Source organism: Enhydra lutris, unplaced genomic scaffold, assembly GCF_002288905.1.
Source record: "Enhydra lutris kenyoni isolate GAN:26980312 unplaced genomic scaffold, ASM228890v2 scaffoldscaffold19, whole genome shotgun sequence".
Taxonomy (NCBI): Eukaryota; Metazoa; Chordata; class Mammalia; order Carnivora; family Mustelidae; genus Enhydra; species Enhydra lutris.
In genome coordinates this window covers 19,827,730-19,842,270 of record NW_019154103.1, presented here as the reverse complement: position 1 = coordinate 19,842,270, position 14,541 = coordinate 19,827,730, and the positions used below count along the sequence as shown (strand labels likewise).

At 36.1% G+C, this 14,541-nt stretch overlaps 1 protein-coding gene across 1 annotated transcript in view; it reads right to left on the bottom strand.

Moving 5' to 3' along the window:
- Positions 1-14,541, bottom strand: part of LOC111148369 (arylsulfatase family member K) — a 43,633-nt gene that overhangs the window by 14,464 nt on the left and 14,628 nt on the right. The window contains exons 4-5 of the mRNA XM_022504869.1: positions 4,148-4,430; positions 1,187-1,358 (exon numbers count right to left, since the gene is read on the bottom strand). Coding sequence (XP_022360577.1) covers positions 1,187-1,358; positions 4,148-4,430 — 455 coding nt within the window. The remainder of the gene's footprint in view (positions 1-1,186; positions 1,359-4,147; positions 4,431-14,541) is intronic.

Sequence of the window (14,541 nt, the reverse complement as noted above, 5' to 3'; positions counted from 1 at the left end):
ATTCCCATACTCCCTGCAGCAACATTATATATATAATATTTTACCTTAGTAGATACGGATGAATGGATAACTGCAAGCTTTCCAAAGTGATTTCCAGGGTGCAATGGGTGAATACTGACTAACATCAGAAAATTTGAAAAACAATTCAACATTTGTGTGGATTCAGGATTAAAGAAATTTGCTTTAAATATCAAATGCATTTAAGATTGAGTATTTAGAAAACCCTTAGGACTTTTAATTCATATTATACTTGATATATTATAAATAATACACCTTTTTTTTTTTGCTTTCTGCTTTATACTTTTCTATTTTTGCCCAATAATGCTTTTTAAGAATCAGCCACCCGTTCACTCTCAAAATTACCTTTGTACAGAAGTGTGCTTCCCACACTTCACTAATATGGTCTGCTCCACTCCGAAGTATAGCAAACTATGAAAATAACTTGTTAGAAAAATTGATTTAAAAAAAAAAAAAAAAAAAAAAAAAATTTTTTAAAAAAATTGATTAAAAAAAAAAAAAAAAAAAACAAGGGTTCTTTAATCTAAAGTGGAAAATGCCATTAACTCTACAAGTGAGTAGGCAAAACACTTTTTTGACACTCATCTTATGGAAGCAGGTAGGGTTTTGAGCTGAACTAGGGAAGGAAACTGGTATGATACTGGACCAGAAATACACATAAAAAAACTGATGTCAGTTTTAGTTAAACTCTAAAGGGCCTGGGAAGAATGGTTTTGTTTTCTAATTATTACAAGTCTGGGAGAATTCACAAGATTCTGTGACTAAACTCATCTCTCTCAGAATCTAAGCTGCCTTACAATTACCTGTCACATGTGTACCTGTGTCACATATGTACTGATTCCTGTTTAAAGCAGGAAAAAGGTTTTGTGTCCAGCAGATAATAAGTAGCCTTCTATGGGCCTGTCTTTTTGTACGAACAAACCTGCACATTTATTAATTTATGAATAATTAAGATGGAAAAGACTTCTTATTCCATGATTAATAATACAAATTATCCAATTTTTATATGGGTCAAGATTTTTATAATTCTAAGCCTTTAGCACCTAGCAACTGTTGTAAAACATTGTCTGAGGAAGTTCATACAAGTCAACAACCAGCATGATCACAGTTTGTTGGAAAAATATTATACTTTTTCTTCATTTAATTGCTTATTAAATATACCACCTACCAAGCATGGCATCTGTCTCAGCACACATAGCATAATAAAAGGCCCTAATATTTTTAATTTCTTTTTCTGTAAACTTTCCAGTGCAGTTTTTTGTATAAGAAGAGTAATAATCTATAGGGTGCATTTCTGACAGAGGTGGCCACTTTGGGATTTTGATGGCATCATAAGAAACCTAAAGAGGAGAGAAAAACAAGGTAGTTAATATTCTCTCTTCCAACAAGTATGTATGGTGAACAAGACAATACTTAATTACTTAGGATTGTAGAGGTATGTAAAGAAAATAGTAAATCAAATACACAATTAGAACAATATTCCTAGGGACAACAAAAGATATGATTAATATCCATATATAGAGTCATGAAAATTGTTTTTATAATTACACATGACAAAGAAAAATACGAGCTATATTAGACAGTATTCTAGTCCAGAAAAAGTATCCAAGCTTTTAATTGGTGTGACCAATTCAAAATTCCAGAATCAACAACCTCAGAATCTAGACTGTGTTTCCCAGTAGTTGGCTAGTAAAACTGCCAATATCTAGTGAGACAGCCAAATGTTTGCTAAGAAAAAGTACAACTTTTTAATACATATGAATGCTTATAGCTTTGGTGAAAACAAGACTAAACCTAAGTCATATACTTCTTTCAGTCATGTAACTTAAAATATTCAGATGTCTACTTACTACTTACTTATAAGTTATTTGATTCAGTTCATTAGGCTAGTACTCATTTTTCAAGATGGAGCCAGTTACAACTTTTTCAGAAGACATGAAGTATCTACAATTTTGACATTGTTTCCTTTGAAACAGGGTTCACTAAACAGCATTTCTGATTAGAGTTTTTAAAGCAACTTAAATTCAATTTAAGTTGATGCCTTTCAAACAAAACACAGGTGGTTCTTGTTTGCATGGCTCCGATGGGCATGGATTTCATTTGCCAAGGTTGAGTTAAATAATACCAGTCCCCCAACAATACAAATTTTAATTACCAAAGCATATTAACTGTGAGTTACTGCATAAAGTACAAACTTTCACAAATACTGCTAGCTCTTTAGTCTACAAATCCCTGTATATTACAGGTGTGTGTGTCTCAATCTGTGACTAATCATGTTATTTTTTTCAAAGCCTATCAGTGATTGGTCCCTGTAAATCGGTTTTTCAGTATGGATATGTATAGCCAAGTGTGTAGTTGGGCTGCCTCCTTATCTCCCAGTAAGAACTCCATGTGGCATTTTACAAAAATGGATAATCAAAAGAGGGGATTGATAAAGATGAATGTACAGTAAAGAAATAAAAAAGTGGTAACACTGTACGTGAAATCTGAATCAAACATTAACTAGAGTCATAGAAAAAAAAGCCAACCTGGGCATGTTAACACTGCCACCATTTTTTAAAAAAGATTTTATTTATTGGACAGACAGATCACAAGTAGGCAGAGAGGCAGGCAGAGAGAGAGAAGGAAGCAGGCTCCCCGCTGAGCAGAGAGCCTGATGCAGGGCTCTATCCCAGGACCCTAGGACGAAGGCAGAGGCTTTAACCCACTGAGCCACCCAGGTGTCCCTACACTGCCACCATTTGATACATTCTAGCTATGCAGCCAGAGGAACTTAATGTAGATAAACTCATTGATAAAAATAGGAAGTTCGTTGCAACACAGAAGGATGAACATAATCTAGAGAAAGTGACACTGGCAAAAATCCATAGGTTAAAAGAATTCTCAGAAATACATTATGACATTGGAAGTACAAAGGGTAAAATGTTGGAAGGTGATCCACATTTAGAAAGGGATAGGACAGTCTGCCAAGACTTAGAGAAGATGCTTGCTCCATTATCTTGTTATACAGTGAGAAGACAAGCACTGCCCAAATTCTTGATTTTTTTTTCAAAAACCCAAAACACTTTAATCCTCAATATTTCTAGTGTTTCCAGTGACAGTGCATTCAACATTAGTTTTCCTGGTTTTTCATTTCCCTGAACATTTATAACCCAAAATAAAAGTTTAACATTTTGACAAATGTTTTTTTTTTAAAGATTTTATTTATTTATTTGACAGACAGAGATCACAAGTAGGCAGAGAGGCAGGCAGAGAGAGAGAGAAGGGGAAGCAGGCTCCCCACTACCCAGAGAGCCCGATGTGGGGCTCAATCCCAGGACCCTGGGATCATGACTTGAGTTGAAGGCAGAGGCTTTAACCCACTGAGCCACCCAGGCGCCCCTTGACAAATGTTTTTAAGAGTCCTAGAAAAATGGTCATTGTCTCAATTGATTGTTGAGATCTCTTTGTACAGTTTCAACTTGCATGGTCACTTTTACTAACCTGCACTCTGCCAAGAGAAGACCGCCGGCACTCTTAAGAGAATGCCTTTTAGTTTCTTTTCTTTTTTTTAAAGATTGTTTTTATTTGAGAGCTAACAAGCTGGGGGCACAGGGCAGAGGGAGAGAGAGAGAGAAAATTCTGAGCAGACTCTGCACTGAGCAAAGAGCCTGACCCGGGGCTCAATCCCAGGACCTTGGAAACATAACCTGAGCCATCCAGGTGCCCCAGTTTCTTTTTTTATAGACACATTATATACAAATGAGTTCAACTCAGAAGTAGATTACTAGGGCTTTTTTTTTTTCTCTTTTTGGGATCCTGTCTTTACTGCTTCTTTTATTGTTTTGTTATGTTATGTTAGTCACCGTACAGTACATCATTAGTTTTTGATGTGGTGTTCCATGATTCATTGTTTGCTCCATGCAATCTGTGCCCTCCTTAATAGCCATCAGATTTTTAATACTTATTTTATCTCTGTAAAATTGCCCCTTTGTTTTTTGTCAACTAGTTTTTGGACATATTTGACTTACTAAGCTACAGAATTTTCAAATTTGTCTTTAAAAGTGATCAAAGAAGCAGTGGCCAAGTACCAATAACATACAGTTTATAATATTAACTTGTACTTTTGAGCACACTATAGTGTACTTACCTTTTTAAGCCAATAAAGAGATGTGTGAAATGTTGAAGATCCAAAATTTTCTCCTGAAGATGGGGAAGGATATGGATGTGGTAAATTTAATCCCAAGTAGAGAACAAATGGTTGAGTGTAATTATTTGCTTCCTTTCTTAACCAATTCACTGCTCTGTCTGTATTCTTCCAGTCCCCTTCCATTACTCTTACTTTAGTCTTCTTAGGGATAAGATTAACCACAGGTCTGCCTTCTTGTCTGAGTAAGAAAGCAACATCTCTTGTCCATGCTTCAACACGGTTGCTGAGGAGGCAAAAAGACAGGTGTATTATAAGGTACTAAAAAAGATAAGAAAAAAACTGACTAAGCATAGATATAAGAAAGCAATATGGAAAACAGTTTTTAGACTCAGTCATGTAAATATTCAGGTTCACTACACTAGATCTCATTACGAGAGTTACTGAAACTTGCAAACACAAAATCCAGGGAAAAAAATGATGAGAATCAAATATTCACTTATGTGTTCTTTAAAACTAAGATAGATTATTTAGAAGGGTTACTTTTTCTTATAGCAACACATTTAATAATATAAAAAATAGTTCAAGTCCTGGTATTTCTCCTAAATTTTCTACCAACTTGTCTTTTTTTCTGTCAGAAGGAAGAGAGGTTTTTATTTTTATTCCAGTATAGTTAATATAAAATGTTACATTTGTTTCAGGTGTACAATAGAGTGATTCAACAATTCCATATATTACTCAGTGCTCATCAAGATAAGTGTACTCTTGTCTCACTCAACCCCCCAACCCCTCCTCTCTGACAACCATCAGTTTATTCTCTACAGTTAAGATTCTATTTTTTGGTTTGTCCCTTTATCCCCCCTCTTTATTTGTTTCTTAAATTCTACATATGAGTGAAATCATATGCCTTTGTCTTTCTCTGACTGACTTATTTCACTTAGCGTAATACCCTCTAATTACATCCATGTGGTTGCAAATGGTAAGATCTTATTTTTTTTAGGACTGAGTAGTATTCCACTGTGTGTGTGTGTGTGTGTGTGTGTGTGTGTGAGAGAGAGAGAGAGAGAGAGAGAGAGAGAGAGAGAGATATCTGCTTTATCCATTCATCTATCGATGGACACAGGTTGCTTCCATAATTTCGCTATTACATATATTGCTATAATAAACAAATGGGTGCATGTATCCCTTTGAATTAGTGTTTTTGTGTTTTTTTTGGATAAATCCCCAGTAGTTTGATTACTGGACTGTAGAGTAGTTCTATTTTTAACTTTTAGAGGAACCTCCATACTGTCTTCCACAGTGGCTGCACCAGCTTGCATTCCTATCAACAGTGCACCAGGGAACCTGTTTCTCCACATCTTCACCAATGCTTGTTTCTTTTGATTTTAGCCATTCTGGCAGGTTTGAGGTGATAGCTCATTGTGGTTTTGGTTTGCATTTTCCTGATAATGAGTGATACTGCGCATCTTTTCATGTATCTGTTGGCATTGGGATGTCTTCTTTGGAGAAATATGTGTCCGTGTCTTCCGCCCATTCTTAATTGGATTATTTGGGTTTTGGTCTTATAGATTTTGTACACTAACCTTTTATTGGATATGTCATTTGCAAATGTCTTCTCCCATTCAGTAGGTTAGTTTTGTTGGTTGTTACCTTTGCTGTGCAGAAGCTTTTTACTTTCATGCAGTCCCAATAGCTTATTTTTGCTCTTGTTTCTCTGGTCAGATGTATCTAGAAAGACGTTCCTATGGTCAATGTCAGCGATATGACTGCCTCAGCTCTCTTCTAGGATTTTTATGGTCTCAGTCTCACATATAGGTCTTTAATCCATTTGGGGTTTATTTTTTGATTTTTGTGTATGGTGTACGAAAGTGATCCAGGTTCATTCTTTTGTAGGTAGCTGTCCAGTTTCCCAACACCATTAGTTGAAGACATTGTCTTTTTCCCATTTCATATTCTTGCCTCCTCTGTTTAAGGTTAATTGGCCATATAATTGTGGGTTTATTTCTGGGCTCTCTGTTCTGTTGATCTATGTCTGTTTTTATGCCAGTATCTTGTTGTTTTGATTATTATAGTTTTATATATAGTTTTGTATTATAGTTTTATGATTATTATAGTTTTTTATACTATTGTATGGTTTTTGTTATAACTTGAAATCTGGAATCCAGTTTTGTATTTCTTTTTCAAGATTGCTTTGGCTATTCAGGGCCTTTTGTGGTTCCATTCAAATTTTTGGTATTATGAAAAATGCTGTTAGTATTTTGATAGGGATTTCATTAAATCTGTAGATTTCTTTGAGTACTATAGATGTTTTATAATGTATGTTCTTCTAATCCATGAACATCGAATGTCCTTCCATTTCTTTGTGTCGTCTTTGATTTCTTTCATCAGTGCTTTATAGTTTTCAGAGTACAGGTCTTTCACCTCTTTGATTAGGTTTATTCCTAAGTATTTTATTATTTTTGGTGCAATTGTAAATGGGATTGTTTTCTTCATTTCTCTTGTTTCATTATTAATGTACAGAAATGCAATGGGTTTTGTATCCTGTAACTTTACTGAATTAATTTATCAGTGCTAGTAGCTTTTTAGTGGAATCTTTAGGATTTTCTATATATAGTATCATGTCATCTGCAGAGTGAAAGTTTTACTTCTTCCTTACCAATTTGGATGCCTTTTATTCCTTTTTCTTATCTGATTGTTGTGGCTAGAACGTCCAGTACTACGTTTTAAATAACAGTGGTGAGAGTGGACATTCCTGCCTGTTATTTGACCGTAGAGGAAAAGCTCTCAATTTTTCACCAATGAGTATGATGTTCACTGTGGGTTTTTCATATAAGGCATTTATTATGTTGAGGTACGTTGAGGATTTTTTTTTTCCCATTATGAATGGACGTCGAACTTTTGTCAAATGCTTTTTTCTGCATCTATTGAAATGATATGATTTTATCCTTTCTCTTATTGATGTACTGTATCACATTGATTGATCTGTTTATACTGAACCACCCTTGCATCCTAGGAATAAATCTCATTTGATCACGGTGAATGATTTTTTTTAATGTATTGTTGGATTTGGTTTGCTAATATTTTCTTGAGGATTTTTGCATCTATGTTCATCACGGATATTGGCCTGTAGTCCTTTTTTTGTTGTTGTATCTTTATGTGGTTTTGGTATTAGGAAAATGCTGGCCTCATAAAATGAACTTGGAAATTTTCCTTCCTCTTCTATTTTTTTTTAAAAGTTTGAGAATAGATATTGACTCTTCTTTAAATATTTGGTAGAATTCACCTATGAAGCTGTCGGGTCCTGGACTCACGTTTTTTGGTAGTTTTTTGGTTATTAATTCAACTTCATTGTTGGCAATTGGTCTGTTCAAATTTTCTATTTCTTCCTGTTTCAGTTTTGGTAGGTTATATGTTTCTAATTTACCCATTTCTTCTGGGTTGTCCAGTTTGTTGGCATATAAATTTTCATAATATTGTCTTACAATTCTTTGCATTTCTGTGGTGTTGGTTGTTATTTCTCATCTTTTTTTTCTTCTGATTTTGTTTGAGTCCTCTCTCTCTCTCTCTCGATGAGTTTATCAATTTTATTGATATTTCCAAAGAACCAGCTCCTGGTATCATTAATCTATTGTGCTTTTTTTAGTTTCTATATCATTTATTTCTGCTCTAATATTTATTAGTTGCTTCCTTCTGCTGGTTTTGGGTTTTGTTTGTTCTTCTTTCCCTAGCTCTTTTAGGTGTAAGGTCTAGTTGTTTATTTGAGATTTTTCTTGCTTCTTGAGGTAGGCCTGTATTGCTAAACTTCTTAGAACTGCTTTTCCTGCATCACAAAGATTTTGGACTATTGTGGTTTTCATTCTCATTTGTCTCCATGTATTTTTTGATGTCTTCTTTAATTTCTTGGTTGACCCATTCATTGTTTAGTAGCATGTTATTTAACCTCCATAAATTTGTGCTCTTTCCAGATTTTTTCTTGTGATTGATTTCTAGTTTCACTGCATTATGGTCAGAAAAGATGCATGGTATAACTTCTATCTTTTTGAAACTGTCCAGATTTATTTTTTGATCTAATAGGTGATATCTTCTGGTGAAGGTTCCTTGTATACTTGAAAAGAATGTGTATTCTGATGTTTTAGGATGGGATGTTCTGAATATATGTATTAAATCCATCTGGCCCAGGGTCATCCAAAGCCACTGTTTCCTTGCTGATTATCCATTTAGATGATCAGTCCACTGATATAAATGGAGTGTTGAAGTCTATTATTACTGTATTGCTATTGATTAGTTCCTTTATATTTGCTATTAACTATTTTATATGTGAGTGCTCCCATGTTAGGTGCATAAATATTTACAGTTATTATATCTTCTTGTTGGATTGTCCTCTTAATGATTATATAGTATCCTTCTGTGTCTCGTGTTACAGTCTTTGTTTTAAAGTCAATTTTGTCTGATATAAATACTGCTACCATTTGCATGACAAATGTTTCTCCATCCCCTCGCTTTCAAACTGCATGTCTTTTTTTTTTTTTTTTAAGATTTATTTATTTGAGAGAGAAAGAGTAAGTGAGAGAACACAAGCAGGGAAAGCAACAGAGAGAGGGGAAGAAATAGGTTCCCTGCTGAGCAAGAAGCCCAATGCAGGGCTCCATCCCAGGGCCCTGGGATCATGACCTGAGCTGAAGGCAGACGCTTAACTGTCTGAGCCACCCATGCTTGCATGTGTCTTTAGGTCTGAAGTGTGTCTCTTGTAAGCAGCATTTGGGTGGCTCTTGTTATTTTATCCACTCCATCACCCACTGGATTTTGATTGGAGCACTTAGTTCATTTACATTTAAAGTAATTATATATTCAAATATAATTAGGCATGTATTTATTGCCACTTAGTTATTTGGTTTTTTGTGTGTTTGTGGATCTTCTCTGTTCCTTTCTTCCCTTGTTCTCTTTTCTCACCATAAGTTGGCTTTCTTTAGTGATTTACTTGGATTCCTTTCTCTTTATTTTTTTTGCATATCTATTCCTGGTTTTTGGTTTGTGGTTACTATTAAGTTAGTATATAACATCTGCTTATAGCAGTCTATCTTAAGTTGATGGTCATTTAAATTTTGTTTTCTTTTTTTTTGGGGGGGGGGATAATAGGTAGGAGCAGAGGGAGAAGGAGAGAGAGAATCTTAAGTAGGCTCCACACCCAGCCCAGTGCAGGGCTCAAGCTCACAGCCCTGAGATCATGACCTGAGCTGAAATTGAGTTGGACACTTAACCAACTGAGCCACACAGGTGCCCCAGTGGTCACTCAAGTTTGAACCCATTCTTTACTCCTCTCCTTTCCATGTTTTAAGTCTACAGGTATCATACTTTACATCCATTTGTGAGTTCCTTGACTTGAGTTTTACTGATATACTTATTTTTACTACGTTTGTGTTTCCTATTTACTCATGGTCTCTCTTTTCCATTCAGAGTCCCCTTTAATGTTTCCTGTAGGGCTGGGTTACTGGACATGAGCTACTTTAGTTTTTGTTTGTCTGGGAAACTCTTTATCTCTCCTTCTATTCTGAATGAAAGCCTTGCTGGATAGAGTATTCTTGGCTGCAGATTTTTTTCCTTTCAGTACTTTGAATATATCATGCCACTCACCTCTGGCCTGCAAAGTTTCTGTTGAAAATGTCTGCTAATAGCTTTATGGGGTTTCCCTCTTTTCTCTTGCTTCTTTTAAAATCTTTTTTTATCACTGCTTTTTTGCCATTTTAATTACTATGTGTCTTGGTGTGGACCTCCTTGGGTTGATTTAGTTGGGGGAGCTCTGTGGCTCCTGGATCTGAATTTATTCCCTTTCCCAGATTTGGGAAGTTTTCAGCTATTATTTCTTCAAATAGAGTCTCTGTCCGCTTTTCTTTCTTCTTTTCTGGAATACCTACAATGCAAATGTTAAAATGCTTGATGGAGTCAGTGAGTTCCCTAAGTCTCTTTTTATTTTGCACTTTCTGGTCAGATTGATTACTTTCCATTACTCTGTCCACCAGGTCATTGATTTGTTCTTCTGCTTCTTGTAGCCTGCTATTTATTCCATCTAAGTATATTTTTAATTAAAATTATTGGGTTCTTCCTCTCTGATTGTTTCTTTTTTTGTCCCTGATTATTCTTTTTAAGATGTCCTCCACTCTTTTCTCAAGTCCAGTGAGTATCTTTATGATCATTACTTTAAATTCTCTGTTAGGCATATTACTTAGCTGTTTCACTTAGGTGTCTTACTGTAATTTTGTCCTCTTCTTTCATTTGGGGCGTATTTCTCTGGCTCCTCATTTGGTCTAACTTTCTGTGTCTGTTTCTGTGTGTTAGGAAAGTGAGCTAGGTCTCTTGCTCTTAAAAGTAGTGGGTGGGGCTCGCACTTTGAACAAGGTGGTGCTGGTTCTCTTCCACAGGGGATTTACAGCTCCTGCAGAGATCTACCCAGCTGGGGCCACTCCGGAAAGCACAAGCAAGCTGGGTTGCAGTGCCAAGGGGGGCAGGCTGGTCCCCTTCCACAGGGGATGTGCAGCTGTGGTGGAGACTGAGGCCTACCTGGTCTACTCTGTAAAGTGTGTGCCAGTGGGGGGTGCCGTTTTAACAAGGTCTATGTGTGTTCCAAGGAAGCTGACAAGTTACTGTCACCAGGATTCAGGCCATGCAAAGGGCAGAGTTGGGAGATACGGTATTGGCAAGGTTTGCACTGGTTATCTGGGGGAGGGGGACCCACAGTGCTGGGACTGAGGCAGACCCAGCTGGAGGGGGAGGGGCACGGTGTAAGCAAGTTAGGTGGTGAATGCTTATGCCACACCGGTTTCCACAGATGGCTGTGTGTTTATGCTGCGAGGTGGGGGAGCAAAATGGTGACTGCCAGCTCCCTTGCTCCTGGAGAAGTACCTCGCAGAACTCAGCTTGGTAAATAACTCTCCCTCCTGTATGCTCCAGGTGTTTTTCTAAATGCTGCTCCTATGCTCTATCTCCACAGGCTGTTTGTCTTACTTTCTCTTTAAGGGCAGGGACTTGGCTTCCCATTACCCTGTAAGCTATCCTAGCATGGAACCTGCTGATTTTTAAAGTTCCGTGCTTTAAGACCTGCTGGTCCTAAAATTGGTTAAATTTGGCCACTTTTATTTTCAAAGAGGCAGATGCTGTGGGGATCCGGTTTCTCTACTCCGTCTCTTACCCTCTCCATGCCCCCGGCTCCCTGCCTCCAGCGGCCAGACTTGCAGGGTTTAGCTCCCCACTATATCTCTACCTTTCCTATCCTCTTCAGTGTGGCCTCTCCTGTACATTCAGTTGTGGAGTTTGTTCTACCAGCCTTTGGGTGGTTTTCTGGGTTATTTACATTGATGTGTTACTTGCAATAAGCACAAACATACAATGTATAGTTTCCTATATGCCAGCATTTCTCGAAGCGTGGCCCAGGGATCTTGGGGAGGTCCCTGAGAGGCCTTCGGGGGTCCATGAGATCAAAACTACTGTCATATTAGCAAGATGCTTTATGCCTTTTTCACACTCAATCTCACATGAGTGGACAAAGGGACACAAAATTACGTTTCTGATAAAGGCATTCATGATAGATTAAAGCCTGTCCTACCTCTACCTGAACTCTGGTTCTTTATACCCTTGCTACTGGAAGTGGTCTGTGGACCAAGGGCATCAGCATCATCTGGAAGCTTGAGACAGAAACAGAATCTCAGGTCCCATCCCAGACCCACCAAATAAGAAAGGGTATTTAACATGATGCCCAGGTGATCTGTATGCATATTAAAGCATTGTTCTATATAACAGTCTAAGAAATCTTTTATGCAAAAGCTTGTCAATTTTTAGATAGGATCATCAAAATAGTACTTCAGTAGCCCATAAGTGGGCTACCTTGGTTCAATGCCAGAAAATAAGTTGATGGCCAAATGCACTATCAAACAATCAGGAGTCTGATTAATTCTTTTTAATAATAAAATATCCTCCTAGTATGAATGGAAAAACCCCTATCTAACACATTACTAACTAATTAATGCATAAATTTGCATATATGCCATAGCTCTGTGGGTTTTCTGTGCCAATATGCCAAATTCTGCAGCAGCATTGTTGGGTCTGCAGAAAGCACAGGATTAATTAACATAGTAGTAATCTCTTCTGAAAAAATATGGCACATTACAAATGATCACATGACCATTTTCCTTCAAGATGAATTCAGAGGTTAAACTTAACCTGCAGTCTTAATTAACTCTCAGTCTTCAAGAGTTCTGTGGATATCTGTTTTTCTCTCTCTCTTATACATACACAATTATTGTTTCTGATGGGATTTAAACAGCTAGATGTATCTTAGAGAAGTCTCCTGAATGAAAACGTTACAGTTCTGAATAATGACCTTGCAAATTCTGGTATCAGCCTAACATATTCTATAAAAGAAAAAAGAAATCCATACTCCTTTCCATTAGATATTCTTCTTTCAATGTTGTGGGAAATACACACACCATTTTTTAAAGAACTTAATAAGGCTGTCATCTATCTTCCTCACATATGTGGACACTCAAAGAACAGTCTGTTTTAGTGGAATGAATAAACTCTAGCAAACTCAGGTTGGAACATTACTTTTCAATATACATTATTTAAATGCTGAATATATGCATGCTTTCTCATTGATTAATTTTATTAATTCCAACCACTTTTTTTGGTGAAATTAAAGTGGCTGGTGCTCCTTAATCTTTTTTTTAATTCATAGAGCTATTTGTAAATAAGATGAAAATCATGGATTTTCACTAAATGATATAATTTATTATTACTATACTTAAATAAATTAAAATAATGTTAACATAATACTTTATATTTTAAATATTTCATAATTAGTTTTTTTATAAATATATTTTATATAATAATATTAAATGCATAATAAAGAAATGCTCTATTTTTCACGGCTCACTACAATAGAATGTAGGTAATAAAAGAGCCACCTGGAAGAGTGGAAATACTTAGAAGAACACAGGAAAACTCTGAATGGATAACAAATTAGATCAATCATAAAATTACATGAATGAAGGACGCCCAGGTGGCTCAGTTGGTTAAACATCTGCGCCCAGGTGGCTCAGGTCATGATCCCAGGGTCATGGGATTGAGCCCCACATTGGGCTCCCTGTTCATTGGGGAGTCTGCTTCTCCCTCCACCAGCCACTCCCCCTGCTTGTGTTCTCTCTTTCTGACAAATAAATAAATAAAATCTTAAAAAAAAAAAAGAAATTACATGAACTCAAAAATTCATGTAAAATAATTATGGGACTTGACCAGAGAGCAAAAAATCTGTTCAAGGATGAAACTATTTTTTTTTTTTTTAAACAGAATAGAAACTTTGTGGAGATTCTCAAATTCAGCTTACCAGATGAATCAAGCAGGGGTATTTTTGCCAGCTGCCTGAACGTATTACTGAAGTCCTTTTCACATATGAAAATTTTACTTTTCATTGCTTCCCTACAAGAATTCTGGTTTATCCAATGTTCTTTCTCCAAAAGGTTTGTACTTTCCTCCTTGGGTGACTGTTCAGAAGTTTGTTCAGAAGTTGCCCCTTCCTGTCCATTTTAGCCCAGTAATATTCTACTTCTATGAAAGCTCATCAAATCTAAAATGCTATTAAAACTATATATACTATTTAAATGTATATATAGTATATATATATATTATTAAGAAAAATTAAGAAATTGATTCTTAATTATAAAATTAAGAAAAATACTGCCAATTAGACTATAATAGAATTTTGTAATCTCAATAATAAGAGCGGTTGCAATTTCAGAGATATCTTAAACTGTGAAAAAGAAAAGTGCCACCTTAGAATAAATTAAATACAGCACTTTACAGCCTTTATTGCCATCCCCTGGAAAAAAACATCTGGATGTGATCACTTCCTCCTATAGACAGAATGCAACATATTTTGCCCTGTACCGTAGTTCAGATAACTAGACTTATTTTTTTTTTTTAAACCTCCTTTTTAAAATCATAAGTCTCTTCAGCTAGCTCATTATCTGGCTAATGCTAATGTTAAATTGAAAAGTTAAATCTCCCTATTATTAGATAGCTTCAGACTCTTCTCAAATAGACTGAAATCAGTTTCCACAAATGGCTAACACTGGCCAAAGCAGGAGATATAAACTTCATTATACACAGCTAAACCCTAATAACATTAAATCCAAATAATTACATGGGGTAAAAATCCAAGGATAATAATGAGATTGTAGGCTCAGAGTGATCCACTAATGTCTCAAGAAACTTTTCTAGGAATTATGGTAGAAAACAAATCTAAAGGTATATATGATCTTAGATAATAAAATGTGGATATGGATGAGATATACACATACTTACCACTAGGCGGCAGAATTGAAAGGGACTGAGAGAGGGCTCTGTGCTTG